Source organism: Bison bison, unplaced genomic scaffold (assembly GCF_000754665.1).
Source record: "Bison bison bison isolate TAMUID 2011002044 unplaced genomic scaffold, Bison_UMD1.0 scf7180017864531, whole genome shotgun sequence".
NCBI lineage: Eukaryota > Metazoa > Chordata > Mammalia > Artiodactyla > Bovidae > Bison > Bison bison.
The window spans coordinates 7,428,239-7,450,904 of NW_011495081.1; the positions used below are offsets into that span (position 1 = coordinate 7,428,239).

Here is a 22,666-nt window from a genome sequence, read left to right on the forward strand (position 1 = left end):
AATCCTTCCAGGCAACTTAAAATATTATTCAATAATATAATTTCTCTAAGATTTCTACATGAACTTCATACATGGCCTTAGAAAATATCTCACTTCACTCATTTTGCTGAGTTCCTCTCCCATTAGTACAGTCACACAACTTTTTAACATGTGGTGAAATTTTTAGAGTAGAAAACCATTTACTCTTTACAATTCTTTCATCTTTCACCAATACTCCTCACTGCATATAAATTGAGACCTGTTATTTTTAAGAGTTAATTATCATTGGACAAAAGCCTTATTTTAGTCACTCTTCTGATCATTCTAGTCTTATAAATCACAACACTTTCTTTCCCATTTTGACAGATTCCTATCAGAATATCAATTCCTTGCGTAATTTTCAGTGCATCAAAGGTCCTTCTATACATTTCTTTGTTACAAACGCTATACATACTTTTATTACTGCTGAGCCAATGTACACTAGAAATCTATAATCATGGGTAATATTTCATCTAGCTTTTCTTAAAATCACTTTTAAAAATAGGATTGAGCTTCTACAACGAAGTGGATATAAATCCAGTGCATGACAATTCTCTACTTTTTGAGCAACTTGCCTATGATTCCAGTATTCCCCTATTTACAGGGCATTCATTCCTCTAACTAAAACATTATGGTTTTTTTTTTCAATGCTACTATTCAAATACACTTGAGATCGGAAGTTACAATTACTGTCTGTAACTTTCCTTCTGATCCCTTTTTATCACTTTATCCAAGAAATTAAAATCTACACTTGTACGTATGATCCAATTTCAGTTTTCTCAATCTTCTATGCATAGTTTATTTCTATCTTGTTAATAAGCTAATTTCATGTTCCTTTTAAAAAAATACTTATTAAATAATCTCCTAATCATCTTCTCACCATAAGTGTGTACACTGATTAAATCCTTTATCTATTCTCACACAAACTATAATTAGTCATTTTTACTGAAATCCTGAAGCAGTTTTAAAAATGACCTGGCTAAACTTTTGAAAGATCATGTAAGAAATCTTTGATAGTGAAATATCAATTCCAAGAGGTAAATCTAAAGATATTACAAATGTATAAAGATATTTAAGTAAAACTATATTTATTTTAATTCCTCATAAAGGGAACAATATGGATACACAACAATAAAGGACTGGTTATAAAGCATGTCTAAAACAAACTACTTTGCCGTATTTGGAAGCAATTTTGTATAATAAATAAAATGTGCTATCATGTAAAGACATGTTACAAAAAAGTAAGATTTTATAGACAGCTATATCTAGAAAGGCTAAGTGGTAAAAGATAGTGGGAATATGGATGTTTCTTCCCTTTATGCTTACATTTTTCTAGTTTTCCTGCAATAAACATATTATCCTTTTAAATAATGAATAAGTTTTATTTTCCTTTTTAAACAACCGTAAGTTCTGCTTTCCTTTCACCTCTCTTAACTCCATTCATTTGACACTATTTCATTATGCTTGCCTTTTAAAATGGAAATATTTAATTTAAAAAATTTTATTCATCTACATATTTAGCTTCAGTGGCAATAGTTTATAAAAGCCTACTATAATAACTGCATTTTTTCAATACTCCATTTAAGTATAATTCCACTGACTCATCTGAAAACAAGTCAACATTATTTTTAAAAAATCCCACAAACACACTTACTTTTATCAGTTTATTTCACAGCACCTAAAATAGTGCCTAACATATAGCAGACATTCAATAAATAGTTGCTAAATGAATGTGGATAAAAATCTAGCACTGACAGCATATTCATTCACAGTTAACTTGTGGAATTAACATTATACTATCTTAAATATCAATGCAAATGTAAAAATGTAAGACATATAACTTTTATGGATAGCTTATTAAAAGTTCTTTAATTCTTGTCAAAACATTAACTAAAAAACCTTTCATTAAAAAGGTTTAAAAAGAACGCTAAGAATTATACTGTCAGACAATTCAGAATGAAATAACAATTGGAAAGGATTGATTAAAATTCTAATATTAATTTTGAAAACAGACTTTCACATGGTTTAGATAATTCCATGCACACACTCAAATCAACTTTATTTTCCATTAATTCTTTTGAATGAAAACATGGTTTCTTTTTCCCAAATAATACTGCTTTAAATAGCTACTTAAAAGTTGGAATTTTGGAAGTGGAGGTTTAAATAGGTAGGTACAGCTAACAAATTATCTTCATGAAAAGCAAAGAAAAAACTCAGGTAAAAAATATTACACTCCAGAAGAATCAGTAAGATTGAGACATGAATCTTCTTCCTCTATGACAAACATGCTCCAAAACTAAAACTTTGGCTCTATTTCAGTGGGTTAAGTCCTACTTTGAAATGTTAAATACTACTTCCAGAATGTTTTATTAATCGAATAGGTATTTAAGTTTTAAAACTTCTTTTTTCCTTACTTTGTAAGTTCCTAAGTACCGTTATTTAAAGACTTATCAAGAAAGCATCCACTATTTTCTCTGGAATTTGTCTTATATAGTTTGAACAAATTCCAGAGAAAATAGTTTGTTTCACATTTTATCTCCTCCATATATGTTTGTGATGACATTTTCCAAAGTGATACCACATAAAGAATTAAGTTCAAATTCTATATGGAATACTGTCATTAAGGTTTTAGTAGACAAGACTGCAATAAAGAGTACACTGGAATTCCCTCCTTGCGCTGTGACAGAAATGCAAAGAAAGTTGAAGGGGAAAAGAACCTCAAGAGCAAGACAAGTGAGAAGATGATGTCACTTTAGTTTGTAAATGAAGTCTCAAGGAAGGCTACTATAATCTAATACATGGCCATTCTTTCTAATGGATCCTAATACACAGATCTAATTTCATCCAGGCTTTCTTTATGAGACTGGTTAGTGGGGATGTCAGATTATTTAAAGCTGTGACATGTAAAAATCAGAAGGTAATTTTAAAATTTTCTAATGCTATTTCTCAAAGAAGTTGAGCTCTGGGCAGTCCTTTCCCAATCATTCCCTAAACCTAAGGGAAGACAGTAAAGACAGGGACAAACCATTGCTCTCTCCTCCTCCTCCCTCATCATCCCACAGTATGCACCCAATAAACTAAAGGTTGGATTTTCAGATTGTTACAGTTGAGATACACTGCTGGAGAGGCAGGCATGCATGTTGGAAAATCAGATTTTTATGAAGTATTTAGCTGACCACTGGGAAAACAAGTTTAAAAATATTTACTGTTTTAAAAAAAAATTAGTACAAATAAAATCCTTACACATAAAACTCACTTCAAAGGGAGCTCTACAATACTAGAACGATGGCTTCATGATTTTGATGCCTGACATTATTGAATAGCACAAGAAAATCTGTACTGTGAATCAAGACTTTTCTCCAAAAATACTTTATAAGCAAATCAATTTAAGGGAAAAATATATACCTACCAACAGAAACATACCCTTATAAAATCTACTTAAAACTACTATTATTACATAAGGGTATTCAAGCCTGCTCATATCTTTCTAAAGCTGAATTGCAAGAATGTTAGAAGTTCAAGACATGTATGAGAAAAATAATTTGCAACTTTAAGATTTTAGTAGGAAATTATAGATTTGATGAACTAGATGAAAACTGAAGCACAAAACAATTGAAAGACAATTATTTAAAGCAAGTCACGAACACCAAAGTAACAAATAAAAATACGGTCTTTCACATCAGAGAGCATATTTATCATTCATTCCAGTCTGACATTGAGAAAAACATAAGCAATAGAGATAACATACAATTTAAATGTCATATTAAAATTATCTAAATTTATAAATAGCAAATCATGCTAAACTTTCCTTAAGTCCCGTAATGTAAAATGTTCCTGACAAATAACAAAACAAAAATGGAATAAGGATATTAAGTTTCAGAAAAAGAAATCTTAAGGGACTTTAAATTTATAAAAACAGATTCAGTTTCACACATAAAAGGAATACAAATCAAAACCAAACTGATAATTGTTTACATATGAATACTGGCAAAAGTTTAAAGTATAATATATTGAATTAAAATGTGAGGAAAGAAAAAAGAAGTGAGGAAGTGAACTCTTTCAATATCAAGGATTAATAGGATTTTAAATTATTACTTCAGTGGAAGGCAATTTGGTTAAAAAACCCGCTCAAACTCTTCAATCTAGCAATTCCTTATCTAGAAATAAATTCACTGATATATTTACACAGAAATGACATGCACATATATTCAACACAGTAACATTTCTAGTAAAACAAGTTTGGGAGGAACCTAAATGTTCTTCAGTAGAAGACAGGTTAAACTAAATATGGAATAAGTACTTGTGATAAAAAAGAAAATTTACTTTGTTAAGTAAAAAAGAAAAAAAGATGTAAAAGAAAACCTAAGGGGCAACTGTTCATGTAAAAGGAGAGGAAAAAAATCAGCTCAATACTTTTCCACTAGGGGGAATTGGGTGACTCAAGGTTGGGCAGATAAAAAAACTTTTCCCTGCAGGTCACTTTTATAACATGGGTTTTTAAACCACATTTTAAAATACACAAACATGCTATTTTAAAACTTTTTAGATAGTATGATAATTTGGGGGGGGCTTCTCTCATGTTTAAACATACTTCTGTATTTAACCATCAATTCTTAAAATATTCCAAATACTCTAAAAATGTGTAAAGTAGAACATTACACATACATATATTATATTACTATTAAACTATTTAATTAACAATATTTTTTAAGGCAAAGGAGTTTTGAAACTTCTAAATACCTAAAAGAATTTAAGCATTTTTAAAAGAAATCAACTTTAACACAAACTGATAAATCAAACCACAGAAATACAACCATAAATTTATTTACTCAGGTGACTTTCAAGCCTAAAAATGGATGTCAACAAATGGAAAAACACACTGATGTCACTCAAGATTAGTGTTTAATAAAGTATTTGTAACATTTAATAATAAATTAAAGAAATATAGATGGGTAAAAATTTTACTCAAAGTCAACATTTACTTCAACAAACTGTTGGATGCCACAATCTGTAAACTTCTGGCACTAAACCAATCATTTACTGAGTTCATAAATTAAAATAAAAATAAAATTCATAATCATTTCCCTCTAAAAAATGCAAGTAAAAATATATCATGAATTATAATTCTAACAAAAGTTCTTTCATATATGAGAATTTTCACTAGAAAAGAGTAACTCTGCAGCAGAGAGTTGATCAAGAAAAATACTGAGTAATTTGATGGATAATGACAGGAATATTCTTAAAAAATAATATATGTAAAATTTTAGTTTGAGGAAGTTATATACTATAATGGGAAATGGCAAAAAATACATATGTAGTCTCTAAACTTCTGAGATGACTCATGCTCTGCTTGTAAAGTGTATTTCTAACAATTCATTTCTTAGAAAAATACATATGTAGCTTTGACAATGACATTAACCTTGCCAAGAATGTCTTTCTTCACCCTCATCAAGATTTTTCTCCTTGGTATAGAATTTTGACAGGTTTTTCTAAGTAAGTTGAAGAGGCAATTCCCTTGTTTTCTGGCTTCTACTGTTGTCAGGAAATTGTCAACATGTTACTCCCTTGAAGGCCGTTTGTCCTTTTGTTTCCAGTCGTTTCTACGATGAGTTGATTTTTTTTTCTGTAGTTTCATTCGTCTACATGAGAATTTTTTTTTTTAATGCTGTTTGGGATTCATTAAGCTTCCTAGATCTGCTGAATTCTTGCATCATCCTGAAATAAGTTAAGCGTTTATCTCTTCCAACTGAGCTTCTGCTCAGTATTTCTCCTCTACTTCTTGAACGTCATTTACACACATTTTCTCTATCCTTTGTGACCCGAATCCTTTCGTATTTTCTGTCAGTTTCTTTAAACTCCAGTCTGGATTTCTTGAATTTTCCAATTCTCTCTTCATCTGTGTTTAATCTGTTATTAATCTAATTCCATTTTAATTCTAGTCTTTTAAGTCTTTGTAGATCTGTTTCTGCTGTACATGGTTTCCTCACATGGTTAGTTTTTAACAAGTGAACTCCTTTTCCTTGGAAAAATATTCAAGATTTTCTTCTGTGGTTTAGGATGAAGGTGCATTCCTCCAAAAAAAAAAAAAGTCTGAATGAGATTATCAGGCACCTAGGAGCATAATTCAGGTTAAATCCCCATTACAATCATGGTTCAAAAGCTTTTTGAACTATCCAAGTGATGTTTGTTTGGACCACAAATCCATGTAAGGCCCAACTTGTTGAAATGTCTCAGGCCTGGAATTCCCATTCTGCTCTGCTCAGGAGCACAGCAACTTTCCCTAATCTCCTAGGGTTAATATGGCAACATAGATTTATTTCTGGTTCAGTGTCATCCTGAGTATTTTCTGCACATAGCTTTAGAGGAAGAGGATGTTTTGTTGGGCAGGCCTTGGGCTTTGACTTTTTGCTACCTGAACTCCTAGAAGCATTTGAAATTGAAGCTCAAGTTCTCCCAGTTTGACAAATGCTCTCGGGGTAAAAAACTTTAGGAACTCTGCTAATCTCCCAGTGTTCCTACATTGTTTGTTTTCCAATTAGGTTTTGGCTTCTTTACTACATTGTTATTCAAGATGCTTTGTAAGAGTATTTATTTGAGTAACCAAACTCATCATATTGCCCATATCTTCTTCAATGTATTTTATTAACATCTGGCTTCAAAAATATCAGGAAAAAATTTTGTATGAAAACTATCCAGAAAAGCAATAAAAAACTTTAAAATTCAATGTTCATTCACATACCAAATTTCAAAGGTTAAAAAAATTAGTTCAGTATACCGAATATATTTCCTCTCATGTATTAGATAACTCTCCAATAAGTATAATTCAGTTCTCTGAAATATCTTATAAACCAGCAATTTGATTTACCACTAATGTTTCCCATGCCAAAGTGAAGTCTGGGTGAAAGTTACAAAGACAAGAAGTAAAATGATAATATTTAGCACAGAAGTCTACTGTTTTTAAAGGCAAAGGCTGGAGTAATTCATCCTTTTATACTTGTTTTTAAAAATAAATCTATGTAAGGTTAAGTTTACGGATTAAAACACACTTTCTATATTTTTAAATATCTAGATGTCTTAAATGAACTTCAACCCCCAATCAGATGTTGGCACTACGCACATATACAACATTAGTCAGAGAAAACGTGTGGGTAAGAGTTAAAATGTTTATGCTTTACTAATTTGACAACCTGTGAAATCTGATAAATCAACTTGTGAATACGCAAGTTTTTATCTCATACACACACATACAAATGTCTGATAAGTTTTACTTCAATATATACACCTAAGCTTTTCTTATAACCAGTCAGGAATTTATTTTCTGTATCAGGTTTTAAAGGAAAGCATTTCAGAATTACAAGCAAACAGTTTTTAATTTTAAAGGTACTTCAGAAGCCTCTGTACATCAGTAATGCCCTTTGGTAATTCTTTAAAATTGAATAATTCTTTAAAAACCTTTCCTTTAGGACATACATCAAGACAGAATAATTCTCAATGTCAATGATGCTTATTCTAAAATACTTAAAACAGCTGAAGGCATTAGACAATTCAAAATGATACTTTGTCTTTTTAGAAAAACTGTAAAGACATTTTTAAAACCTATGTTAATAGTAAAAATATTGGTCATGCATAATTTGATGAAAAATGTTATAAATGGCTATCAAACTCTAATTCTTAGAAATTAAAAATTCAAGTTGAAAATAATACTAAACTTAATTTTATTTCCTACTGGGGATTTTTCACCTGACAAATACTTAAGAGTGCCACTAAATTCTAGATTCCTGAAACATACCAATATACAAAATAACAAATTTAATAAGGAAACTGTTCAGTATACTAGGAGATAAGCATTATAGGTGGAAAAAAATAGAGGAAAGAATTACTTTTGAGGAGTTGGGAACAACAGTAGCGATTTAAAAAGGTGGCAAGAGCAAATCTCATTGAGAAGAAAACACTTTTATAAAAATTTGAAGAAAGCAAAGGATTTTGCCAAGCAACTATCTGGATAAATATCTTCAGAGCAGATAAAACAGCTAATGTTTTGAGGTGGGAATGTGTTAAGAATATTTAAGAAGGCCAGAGAGACTGAAGAAGAGACTTTATTATGTGAATTATCATACAGTAAGCACAAAATTTTTTACTTAAGTGGAAATCCTGGTATTCATTCATTTTCTAATAATTATTTACTCAACTTATCTGACTCTATGACTAAGAAATAACTGATTGTTCAACATATAAAAATGTTTTTACAGATTAAAAAAAAAACTATATCCAATTTCTACTTGAAACAGAACCCTGATTATTGTTTTTGAAGATTCCAGAAGTAGCCAAACCCAATCAAGAACCAGAATTCAGTAATTCAGTGATCCAAATTCACTATAATTCTCAATTACTTACTGCTTTAAAAACACTGTATTACATGTAATACCAATGTCTAATATATACATTATCATTATTGTATCAATACAATTCTTACTAGTACTTCCCTCCTCATATTAAACATATTGCCATAATCTACCCTCCCTAGATTTTTAGACTTTGTGAAAATATGAAAATCAGTGAATAAAATAAATTTACACTTTTTTCTCAAGACGAGTTTGAATCCCAGTTTTTGTGCTTTCACTGAATTTTACAGTTTTAAGTATTCCAGAAATATTCAGAAGCTATCAGAACCTTAGCTTCAGGTTTTATTCAAAACCAAGTTTCAATCCTTGATACAATGAACAATACAAGTGCTAAGTGGTATTAAAAACTTTGTGTCCCTTTGCTGTAACCCTCACTTTGAGTACCCACTTGCATACTAACTTATATATTTAACCAAATAAAAGGACAGTGTTCTACACATTTCACTAATAAAATTCATATAACGTGTGATAATTTTCTTCTGTGCAGAAATCAATTTAAACTGTTATTGGATAAACCAGAAATATTGGCAATGTGGTATCCTACCATTTAGTAAAAGAAGATTTTATTCACAGCTAAAATTTGTCCAGGAACCAGCTTTTTCAAAGTAGCTATTCAAGTTTTGTCTTCCTATAAAAAAATTACCAATTTTCTTCCTTTGAAAAAGTTTTTTGCCTCCTTCAAAATGAATACACTGGTCAATTAATGTCACATTTTACATCTGAAGACACATGTAATCTTCATATAGAAGATTATAGAGAATGAAAGGTTTCATAGCTCCTTAAGACTCAAATACCAAGTAAATATTAGTGAAACCAAAAGAATTTCTAATCAACAGGCAACTTTCTTTGAAAACTGTACAGGAAACTTCCAGTCATTTAACTTTTAAGTTTCTGTAAACATCTGAGTTTTTTAAAAGGCTCAGAACTAGAAATATTATCATAACTTAAGGTTTTCCTAGAGCAAAATTACATTCACATTTTAGTCATCATGAAATTTCAGATGTCCATACTTATCAGATAATCATACTCTTTCTCCAGCTTCATTTCCTAACAGCTTAGCTGCAATTCTAAATTAACTACTGAGCTGCTGTTTTCGCAATTAAGAAAAATTTCATGAGACAGTCACAAGTCATCTGCTTACAATACTTCAAAGGACTAGAAGCAAAACAGCTTAAAAACTATCAAGCTGTTTCAATTTCTCAGATTGAGCATGTTTTTCTCCCCTTGTTTAGACTAGTGCTTCTTTCTGCCAAGGATTCTGTGCTTTTGAGATTTCCATTTAAAAAGTCTTGTTCTTCTAGATTTCCTTGACTCACCCTCACATATACCCCCACTTCTCATCAGAGCACCTATGGGGCGTGCCAAGCTGTTTGTTTACTATGCACACCTTTACTATGCTATGGACACCATACGTTTGTGAAAATATACAGATGGTGTGGGGCCTGAAAATGAACTATATGACTTTTTTCAGAATCCATAAATTCAACAGGAGAACACCAAAATTGAAAGAGACACATGTATCCCATTGTTCATTGCAGCACTATTTACAATAGCTAGAACATGGAAGCAACCTAGATGTTCATCGACAAATGAATGGATAAAAAATTGTGGTATATATACACAATGGAATAATACTCAGCCATAAATTCAACAGTCAATTTTGCTACAGAAAAAGTGTTTAACACTTTGGGCAATTTTATCTGAATATAATCCAGGCAAATATGTTGATAGGTAGGTATCCGTAAGTCTTCAATCTACCAACTGTTGTAGGATACTTTTAAGGACTTGACATGTAAAACTACTTGACAAAACAGCTTGCTAACAGAATTCTGCATATTTTAATCTGCACAGAATCTTCCAGAAGCTACTTAGAACTGCTAAACTCTTTTATAAGGTAATTTAAATTCTGATATAACTTTATAATGGTTTATATAGAATCAGCTGGACTGTATTAGGAAGATTCATGAAAATATTTCAGTTTTGGGGAGGTACTCAAAAGCGTTTCTTAAATTTCTAAGTCTGGTTAAACCACAAGTTCCAAATAACCGGAAATGCTGATCTTCAATAAACGTAATTTTTCTCATTAATAAAGGAATTAACACTTTCACTTTTTCTTTAAAAAAAGGTGGATATTGTGCCCCCTAACTTCAATCTTCCATTTTTTTCATGAAACTTTGCTTCATAATTTCAAATATTTTAAAGTAAGATCTCCAAAAAATGAAAAAAAACAAGTATATTCTGTCCTCTCAGAAAACTTTTACAAAACTTCTATGGGAAGAAAAGTATGAATACAATTCATTAAGCAGACTGAACTGTAATATACTTAACCTAAAATCTAAACTCTGGCCTTGATTTGAGAAAATTCCATCCTAATAAAACTCCTAACTGCTAAATCAGAAATGAAAGGTAAACTTTCTTGTTCTCACATTAATGCTGAATTAATGCAGAATTGCTAATTGCAGCTTCTGTGTTTGAAATTTCTTTCTACTTTTTGAAACTAGAACCAAGTACATAGTGCAGAAATTTAAAAATCGTGAAGGGTAAAAATAGAACTTTGTGAAGTAGAATTTTAGAACTAAGATTTTATACAAACCATAAGCTGTGGTTATATATTATTGTACTATGCCATTTTCCAAAGTATTTGTAGCAATTTTATGTCGTTTTGTGTAGCTATACATACATATTTTTTTTCAAAGAATTCAAGAAAAATGTGAGCAAAGAGGAGTCAGTTATGAACCTCCTATTTAGCTATTTCTACAACTGTATTTTAGGTCCTTTGTTAGTATAGTGTGATTAGTAAGTAGGAGCCCAGACTTATGAAATAGGTTATCTGAGTAGAATGTCCCCAGCTTTCTTATTTACCTCTGAGTAGCTTAAACTTTAGTAATGCTGATCTTAGGAAAGCTACTTAAGAATTCTTCAGAAAAGCTGAACATCTGGAAAAAACAGAGGATAATACTTACCTACTTTAAAAGGTAAATTGTGATTAGTCAGATATCTCCTATCAAGTACTTTTACAGTGCCTGGAATATATTAAAGGCCTAATTATTCTTAGTTATTATTGTTTTGGTAAGTAATCAGAATAAAGGAAAAAAATCACTATCAATAAGATAGCAATTAAAAATCAACAATGGATTTTCTAGAATATATTTCACCTCCAAAAATATCCTTTTTTTTCCTTAAATGTCCATAGACTGTCATTTTTCTATGCAATTTAGTAGTTTTGTACATCAACACTTAAAATGTAATATAATTTAAAAACATCTGCTTAGTGCTCACTATAGCAGCACATATACTAAAAAGAAAAAACAAACCATTTGCTTACTTTTAAGAATTCATGTACAATTCTATTAAGAATTCATGTACAATTCTATGCATATTTTGGGTAAGATCCACAAAAATTTTAACTGATTGTAAATATATTTAAATTTGGAATAAAATAACTCATAGTAATAAAAATATAAAAAATCCCCCATCCCACTCTCTAATATCAGGATAGTTATGAAGACATCTCTTGTCTAAAATAGCTAATGGGGACGTTTCCTTTTACAATTTACACATTATTGGAAACAGTATTTGAATTCACACTCAAGGAAGGGGAAAGGAAAAGAGTGGGAAATAGTATGAAATCTGTTAAAATTAAGTAGAAGATACAGCAGAAAAAGGACCACTATAAGAAGAAGATAAAAAACAGAATTTCATCCATCATAGAAACAGGGAATTTTACAAAGAGTATGAGACAGTTGGAAAAATATAAACACGAGCTGGGTATGAAATTATATTAGAACACTGTTCCTTTTCAGTGGGATAATGAAATTGTGGTTATGTAGGACAATACTGCGTATGTAGAGAAGGGAAAAGTACATACTGCAAAATATAACATTGAGATAAGGCAGAGGGTATATAAATATTTACCATAATATACTATTCTTTCAACTTATTTTAAAATTTCCATAATAAAAAATTGGAAAGGGAAAACAGAAAAATTAATGGCTTCCAAAAGGTCACATTAATTTGAAGAGCTAACAGCAGCAAATCATAGGTCACCAGGTTCTAAATTCTGTATCATCAGTATTCTTCCATACTATCCTCTATAGACTAAAATTTACAAATTCCTTGCATTTTTTAAAATAAATTACTTAAATATCTTTTCCATACTAGCAAAAATTATCAGATCACTGTTTTAATAATAATGAGGAGAATTCTGACATGCCCCTTAAGATCCATGGCAAATAACTAGCCCAATTATAAAATACTAAATCATAGACATATAAGTTCTTTCAACTTGCAATGTCTGTTCTTTAAGTGTAAATCTCATGACTCTTCCGTGAACTTGGGGAAACTCAAATTTACAACAGAGAAAATATCACTTCTTCTGGGAAAATACCACTTCCATGCTTTATTACCTGTTAATAGAGAAATTATTTCCTTTACAGTGTTAACTTTACACTTGAAACAACAGAGAATTTAAGCAAATACTTGAAAAACATGGTATTTTCAAACGTAAGTATTTATCTAGATTTTTGACTTTTTTAACCTGTAAAGTCAAAGATCTCATGACTTCTAAAACATATACAAATTCTTACTTGAAATAATTTGCCATTTGATCAATTAAGTAAATCAATAACAATATTTCCTAAAGCCTACAAATTGTTTTGAAAACATAAAACCAGTTAAGTTTCTATATGAGCAGGGAAGCAAAGTTTTTAACCTCCCCTGATGATTTGTGATAGAATTTAAAAGCATTACTGACAGAGTATATGATCTACATTTAGAAAACTTGCTATAACCATAATACGCACAAATTTGGTAAGTCGTCATCTTTTCTAACTGCAAGTATCAGTAAACTGAGCAAAAGGGAAAACAACTGAGGGCAAGGAGAAGCCAGTACTTTCCAAGTTTTCAAATAAAAATAAGCTGAAATTTGCATAATTAAGTACATATTTATATTCAGTAATACATATACTGAAAAGCCCTAGAAAAACATGACTGATTGAGGCAATAACTGTTAAGAGTTCAAATGGAGTGGGCAGTTGTTGAGAAACAGGATCTTTAGAGTCTCAAAATATCTCCCCATTATTTTATTAGTTGTAAAAGTAAAAATAGTAAATACACGGTCAAGGAAAAGGTCAACACTGATATCACCAGTAAGAGGTAAATGAACATCATGTGCCTCTGATGAGGACACACAACCACCTGCAGCTTTTCAGCTGTAGTGAACAAAACCTGAATTTAATAAAGGAATAAAAAATTTAAGACAGAATTGTTCAACATCCAAGGAGACTGGAGAAGAATGACACCTATATACAATGATCTTGGATTAGATTTTGATTAAAAAGACTGCTATAAAGGACGTTACTAGAACAATAATTAAAGTAGAAAGTGGACCGCAGACTAAACTTCTAAGTTTGTGTATGTATGAGAGTATCTTTGCTATTAGCAAATGTAAAGTATTGTCATGATGTATGCAACCCAATCCCTTATGGTTCAGGAAAACCAGAACTGATAGTTATTTAAAACTGACATTAGTTATTTAAAAAAGCTGCTGTAAGCACTGTTTACAATAGCCAAGACGTGGAAGCAATCTAAATGTCCACAACAGAGGAATGGATAGATGTGGTACCTATATACAGTGGAATATTACTCAGCCATGAAAAGAATGAAACGCCATTTGCAGCAACATGGATGGACCTATAGTCATACTGAATGAAGTCAAACAGAGGAGAAACATCCTATGAAATCCCTTATATGTGGAATCTAAAAAGAAGTGATATAAATGAACTTACAAAACAGAAACAGATTCACAGACATAGAGAACAAACTTATGGATATCAAGGGGAAGGGATAGTTCAGGAATTTGGGATGGACACATACACGCTGCTGTATTTAAAATGGATAACCAACAAGAAGAATCTACTGTATAGAACATGAAATTCTGCTCAATGTTATATGACAGCTTGAATGGGAGGAGAGTTTGAGGTAGAATGGATACAGTAAATGTACGGCTGAGTCCCCTTGCTGTCTACCTGAAACTATCACAATATTGTTAATCAGCTATACCACAATACAAAACTTTTTTTTTTTTTTTTAAAGGCTGCAGTAATCCTTTCAAGCCACAGTTTAAGCGGCCATCTCTTAACACATGAAGACTTCCTTAAAAGCCGATTCTTGAGTTTGGCACTTAGGTGATTATACTGTGTTTTTAAAAAAAGAAAGTTCATGGAGTTAGAAAACCAGGCTTCAAAACCCAGAAATAAAAGAAAAAAACAAAAACCTGAACAAGTTTAGTAATGCAACCCTAAATCTGACCACAGATATAATAGTCACACTGCCAAAAATACTACAAGAATGGATATCTCTAAGATTACTTCTTGACAGATTATATACTGACTGATAAATCACAACATGACATAGTCAAAAGAAAATGACTTTATACCCAGACAAATATAGTAAGTATTCTGCTAGGTATGAAATATACTCATACAGCAATATGATTCAATTATTGCCCTCTAAAGAAAGCCTCAGTTACCAAAACTGGCTGCCAGGAACAGCTAACAATAACAGATCCCACATGGCCATTCTTTGGAGATTGAGTCAGTAATGCAGGTGTGGTAAATGCAAAGCCTGAATGGTTTAAAAGTTTCCCAGGTGATCCTAAAATTGTGTTGTTTGCACACTTTGGCTCAAATGGGTAACAATCTCGATTTAATTTACTCATGTATGAAAAGGGGCTAAGCTAATTCATCTTCTAGCTCTAAATCTGATTGAAATGTAACCTCCATCTTGACTTTAAATATGTAATATAGAGCCAGTTTGTTGGATTAAAGAATTTTCAACAAAATCATCAATATGCAAGTCATTACCTTTTCTTTAAACTCAGTTATGAAAAAGTAAGTTATGGAAAATGTCATCATAATACCATTCCCCTTGTTAATATGTGAGGTGATAAATGTTAACTAAACACTGTGGTAATCATTTCACAATACATACATGTATCAAATCATTTTATTTTTATGTCTTAGACCTATAAAATGTTGTATGTCAATTATATCTCAACAAAACTGAAAGAAAAAAAAGACCATTTCACATATAATCTTTAGACAGAGACTTATAATAGTGTTATCTGCATATGCCAGAGCTAAAACTTTGTATTTTTTTAAAAAGGTTGTAACAAACATGTTCTGTAATATGAATCAAAGTATTAGGGAGATTAAAAATAGCTTTGGGACTTCATCTTTGGATATTTTTACAAAAATATTTCATACCGTCCTTGACATCAGATGGTTTTCAGAACTATCACTTAACATTTCCAAATACAAAATTTTTCTTTGGAGGTTTCCTAGCATATAAAATGGTAAAACTTACCCCAGGTTATGCTTCCCTGAGTTTTGAAAAGTCGTTTAGTTTCTCAACAGGTTGTAATCATAGCAAATATTCACCATTTTGTTGAATTTGCTGTAGAGTCTGAATACATGGAGGAAAACTTTATACAGAATTCAGTTTATTATACCATTATATTAATCAACTACTTGTTTTCTGCTCCAAAGTTGCTAAGAGCAAAATTGTTTACTAATAAAAATTAAAGTTTAAAAAGTTATTTACAAGCAAATAAATGCCTTCTCGTCCACATTCAGAAGTGTAGTTTTCATAGATATCACTATCATTATTTCAGACATCTTCATTTCTTGGAAATGCCTTGAGCCATACTCATTCATTTAAAAGGAACAGCTGTTTTTAAGTTGAAAGCACATATTAAACAAAATATAAAACAACAAACCTGTTAGAAAACACTTGAGCCTTTATGCGGTCTTGTCTTTTAAGAGGAAGTCAATTAATTGCCACCAGGTTCCCTTATGCTCACAAGTTAGAACCAAAATCGATTAATTCTGCTTCCAAATACAGGGGTTTCTAACTCCCTATTATTGTAAAGATCTTAGATTCATTTGTGTTTATTCATGGTTGCCACGTGTTGGAGCATATCTTTAATATCTTTTGTGATAGGGGTGGAGGTTGTATTCCAAATAAATACTCTAACGTCTTACTGATTATAATCCCCAGTAATCAGGAAAAAAAAAAAAAAAAACACAACACCCAATTAAGTATCAAATATTGTACATTAAGTGTTGTTATTCCATAAATGCTCAAGAAATGTAGGCTAAACCACTACCCACTGGGAAACCTCAAACTGCATGATCCAATGGCCCTTTGTTTCACAACAAATTTTGTAATGTTTGAATTTAAACAAAACCTGGTTAGAAATGTCTTTTCCAGGTTTTCAGAATACACTATAACTCTTATGAGATACACAAAAATAGAATATAAGAAAGTCTGGTTAAAAATTGAGTCTTTGGCGGGGGGGGGAGGGGATGATCCTTTTTCCCCAGATTTTTTTATCAGTGATTGCAATGATTATCAATTTGTTTTACAAAGTTAAAAAAATATAAAAATGATCAGGTTGATTAGTACAAAATTTTGCCTGAAAATAAATGGCTACATTTCACATAATAAACTATCTTGAAGATATAAAGAATAGAACCTAAGATTTTTTTTAAGAGAAATTTTGTTACATAAATTAACTATGTCCTTTTGCAAATAGATTATACAATGCCTGGGGTGAAAAGAAAAGGCTCCAAGGGAAAAAATGTATAGATCATGTTAGTAGAAGTGACAACACCTAAATATCTATGCTACTATAATGCCAGAAAAATGAATGGGATATTTCAGTAAGACCTAAAATAGAAGTTCGCTACTTAAAACAGTAAATGTAAATACTTCCTTTGTTTTAAAAACAGTATGTAATTATTCATATCACTTTCAGGTATTTGATCATCAGTTCAGTTGTTTGCCAATAGTTTGTTTTCTTTTACACTCCTACACTACATTTAAACATGCATGTAAGAAACTACAGATTTAAAAAACATATTGCATTTTAGAGGACACTCTGAATAATCACACAGACATGGACCAACATTTATTACAAACAGGAAAAGAGCAGATCTATAAGAAAAGAGTACAGATTTTTTTAAAAAGAAGACTGCAAGCTGAAGTATAGAAAAGAAGTTGTGGTCTATAATTTTTTTCCTGCATTTAAAAATCACATTGCTCAACATGTACAAAACATTATAACACAGTAGTTTAAACTGCTACTTAGAGGAATTAAAACAGTATAGACAGTGGAGAAGTTTATTTCAATTTAGGTCACCCATGATCCATCCTGAGTTCACTTCGATTTTCCAAGAAGAAAGGTATTTTTAAAGGTCATTTTTCCCAAGTAGAAAGGTTATTTTGAAAAACTGAAGTATGTACTTCACATCCCATTATAAGAAAAGGATTCACATTAAAATAGTTTTAATAAAAGGCAATCAATTCTCTATATACTTTTATTAAACAATTACAGCTTTCACAGACAGCAAGACACAATGTTGCTATTATCAGCAGTATCACCTTCTTCATTTCTCCTTCAGCTAACAATTAAAAAATCATCCTAAGAAAATTTCTTATGAATGTGGCTCAATTAAAAACAAATTACTGCTAACACCAAGATATTGTAACTTACATGCTGTCACACTGATTACCTAGCTACATGAAAAGCTACAGTAACCAAAAGGGGGAAAACCAACTTAAAAAACAGAAAAACTATAAATTTTTTCAATTCACTAATACTTAGTGACCATTCTAAAAAGGGGTTCATTATGAGCACTTAGGCTCTAAATGGATATCCCTTAACTTTAGTGTTTAAAAACTCTCATTTTTTAAACTCTAAAATATACTGCAGTGCAGATTTTAGACATCTGTCAACTAGAGATGTATTAAGATGTTTCCTTTGCTATTTTCATACCTTAACAATTAAGACTTTATACTTATAACTATATCACTTAAGAAGAGTCATATTGTTCGCTTCTATGATATTGCTAGACCACATAAAGTAGCATTTTGGAATTCAAGAGGAAAGTAATTCTATGAACTGGAAGCAAAATATGATCTCCTACATAATATATACAATACTAAAATAATTTGGCCTAATTTTGAAATTAGGTATGTATTATATATAGGTATATTAAATATATAGATGGTGGTCCTACATGTCCTTTCATTAGAACGAGAATTTTACCTTCAATAAGCAAAAAAAAAAAAGTAGGTAATGAATTAAGGATGACATTTTAAAGTTCAAATTTTACAAAAGTATCTAAGTATTGCTAAATGCTCACTGATATGAGAAAAGATATACTGGCAAATATTAAAAATACCAGATAGTGTTATTAACTTCTTTACTAAAAATTATTATAATGTGCTCCCATTTCCAATTGATATTCCAAGTTTAAAAGCAACCCTCTGACTCCCCAAATCCCCAAAACACCACTCCCCCTTGCCACTTTGTTCCTAAGCAGGATTTTCAAGAAGTTTCTCTGGGGAAGAAAATTATCTCATTTTAAAAGATGTATGTACTTTCTATTAGAAAAGAACTAAATGTATTTGGACTCGCACACACTGATTTAACTGAACATAAATAAAAGAAACTTTACAATTTTCCCACCATGAAGTACTGAATTACAACAAATGTCTTAACAAAACTTTATTTTCTTGAGAGTGCATACAGGATGTTATGCAAACACTGTTAGTAGTTCCTTTAATGTGAAGACATTCTTATTATTACTTCAGATTTAATGCATCATAAATAGGCTACGTGTCTTCTTCAGAAATATTAAAGGCTACATTGAGTGATTAGGCCAAAGAAAACTTTAGCTCCTCACAGACTAAACAAAGTACATATGTGAAAATAAAAAAGAACACATTAGGAAAGAGAAAAACATTGCTCAGCATATGCATTTTTAAAATTTGCATTCAATGTAACATCTTAATTCCTAAACCAGAAATAAAAATTTAATGAAATACACATATATATTCTGTACCATTTTTTTTAATCAAAAGACGTTTTACACATACATTCATATTTGTGTGTCCAGGTGTGTGAAACTTCAAACATTACCAACTAAATAAATGTCAGGCAACTGCTAACAGCTCTGAAGTAGTATGTGAAATGAGCCAATTATTTAGACAACTTCAGCCCTTTGGAATAACATCTGGTCTGTCTTAGAATTTAGTTTTTATTTTTAGCTAGGAAGTGGAAGAAATAGACTCACTGTGCTTTATGCTTACAGAATGAATATCTAACAGCTAATTTCAGTTTAAATTATACCATAATAAAATGAATGAATTATAATTGAATATCTGAGGAACTGAAAGAAATTTCTAAAACTCAGAACATACTATTTCATTATACCATGTACCAATTATGTTAATTTCTGATGAGTTTGCAGAATATCTGCATATAAGCTAATATGTAAAGTCAAACTGGAATGAAGACCAAGTATATGTAGATGATCCTGGCTTCAGCATACTTCAGACAGTTTCATTCACTCACCTGGTGAATTTCATGCCAGTATACTCTGATGATTAGAAATACTAAGGAAGGAAATGGTCCAAGAGGATAGGTGATAAAACCTTAAGGACATGGTCTTGGTCCAAAATCACAACCAGACTCCACATAAGATACAATCTCTCTCACACATACAAACACACAAACACACATACCACATACACAATCACACAGAAAAACTTCAACACACACACACACACAATGTTCCTGCTATTGTCCAGTAATTCCCCCACTCCCAACATAATACAATATAAACTATAACACAAATACATGAGTACACTGTAGCCTCAATTTAAATCTGCAGTTAGTTAGGTCCATTCTGAGGGACACATCACAGGTGACACTGTGCTGTGCTGAAGTCTGTTCAGTACTGCTGACTAAAGCCCTTTGATTTGTCCAAAACAGACCCACATATTATAAAATTTCAGTTATTGTGAAAATGTTATGACGAGGCTGCAGTGTACTTGATTATGTTGAGAATTTATATTATAAATTAATATTCAAATAAGAATACCTCATAAGTATAAATAAGTTATAAAAAGAAATGGATATCAATTTTCAGCTTAATGTGGATTATCAGCTATTCCCATCTCACCCCATCTCATTAATGTATCACCACAAAAATGATTATTTGGTGCCAACTGTTATCAATACATTAACATTTTATTATCATCTTGATTGCTAATTCTGATCTTCAAAAGTGAACATTTCCGTTCTAATCATAAACAAGAATGGGGCCTTTACTCTTTAAAATAAAAATGCCTGACTTCAAATTTCAAGACAGTTATAAAGAAAAAAAAACAAAATAAAAACAAAAAAAAACCCAATCAAAGTATCATTCGGTAAATTATGATTACATAGGTTTGAGTTCATATTAACTTATTACTGTATAATGTAAACTTTATCCTACAGAAAAACTTTAAAAATTACTGAAGTGCTTACATTTATTGACAAACCATGCATTTTCACAAAATTAAAATCCAAAATAATTTTTTACCTAAAGGTTTCATTTCACCAGAGACACTCAAAACACCCTATGAAACTAAATTAACATTTCGTATTTCCTTATAATACCAGATTCATTTGTAAATAGGAATAAAAAGAAAAATGAGTTCTAAATAAATGACACAGGAGGCAATAAATTGACACATGACAAGTAAATAAAAGGCTAAAGCACTCCAATACCATTGAAACTGTTTTAATGTTGTTGCAACTCCAAAATGCAACAATCATCAGCTTGTAAAGACCCAAATTTCAAAAATTCATTTTAATTACTCCTTCATACCTATTTTACAAAATAAAGGCAGAAGACATTTTAAATCCTCCTTGTCCTACTTGTGCTATCTATGTTCCTAATTTGTTTTCTATTACTACAGTGTATGTTGCAATTCCCATCAAATGCTATATAAGAAAAAATAAAATAAAATATTAACCTCTGCTTCAATGTACAGTTTCCAGAATCTGCCAGAACTGGGGAACTGGGCAACAAGGCGTTCATAAGTCTTCCGTGCTTTGTCTATAGGTTGATTCTAAAATTGAAAACCAATAAACAGCATTTACAATGTTAGGATTATGAAAATATTATTTACTGCAGAACCAAGTAGTGTGATTGGACCCATAGAGAAGGAAATGTAATCCTATATCACTAAACCTGTGCCTCTCGAATGAGAATGCTCCAAGCGTCAAGGTCATAAGGATTCTCTTCTAATTTCTTTTCGGCTTTCTTCACCTTCTCTGGGACATACTCAGCTGCCTAGGGGGAAGAAAAATAATGAACTCAAGTTACTGTTTTAAAAGTCTCAGGACTAATTTAATCCAAGCACAATATATTAGTTCCCAGATGCAGTATCACAATAAGAAGCATGAAAACGTCCTCTTATAAAAGAAGCCTTCATTTTCTGTCATCTAAATCACTTGCATAATAACAAATTCAAATGGACGCATACCTAAAAATTAAAACATTTTTAAATTTAAATAAACCCATCTCTTTTTTTATGAAATAAAACACGGCAGCAGTTCTCCAACTTTTTAGACTTGGACCCCTTTTATACTCTAAAAAGTGAGTACACCAAAGAGTTTTCGTTTATGTAGGTTATTTCAGTATTTACCACGTTAGAAATTAAAACGGAGACAAGGTTAGATATTTATTCACATACAAATAATAATAAAAGTATTTACATGTTAACATAAATAAAATTTAATGAAAAATAACTTTAAAAATTCATTTAAATGATTATCCTTGTGACATATAGTTGCAAATCTGTGTATAATAAATATGGTGGGCTTTAAAGTGCAGCTGGATTTTCACATATGCTTCTGAACTCAACCTACTGCCATATCAAATCATGTAAAAATTCCACTGTACACTCATGAGAATTAAAAGTGAAATAGGCAAATAATGTCTTAAATCTATTATGAAACAGTATGAACTCACAGATCAAAGTCTTAGGAACCCACAAGGTCCCTGGACCAACATTAAGAAACACTGCTATAGAGAATTCATCCTGAATCACAATGAAAAAGCATGAAATGACATGAAAACTTTATTTTGACGTAAAAGTTTTAAAAGCATGATTTACAAACTGTATATACAGCAAACTATACGAAACTGTACTTACAACTGTATACAAAAACTATTAAAGAAATCTACAATGAAAGAGACTGAAAAGACTGTAAAATAGTTAGTAGTCATGTCTGGGTGATGTGTGGTAGATGGACAGCTGACTTCCCCCCCTTTCTCAGTATTTTCTAAACTCTTTAATAAAAGGTGGTTTTATTTTTATTATAGAAATACAATCTTAAAGCCAAT

At 30.9% G+C, this 22,666-nt stretch overlaps 1 protein-coding gene across 1 annotated transcript in view; it reads right to left on the bottom strand.

Annotated features, from left to right (window-relative positions):
- CSTF3 (cleavage stimulation factor, 3' pre-RNA, subunit 3, 77kDa) overlaps positions 1-22,666 on the bottom strand; it is a 67,722-nt gene that overhangs the window by 27,843 nt on the left and 17,213 nt on the right. The window contains exons 2-3 of the mRNA XM_010831883.1: positions 21,509-21,610; positions 21,291-21,386 (exon numbers count right to left, since the gene is read on the bottom strand). Coding sequence (XP_010830185.1) covers positions 21,291-21,386; positions 21,509-21,610 — 198 coding nt within the window. The remainder of the gene's footprint in view (positions 1-21,290; positions 21,387-21,508; positions 21,611-22,666) is intronic.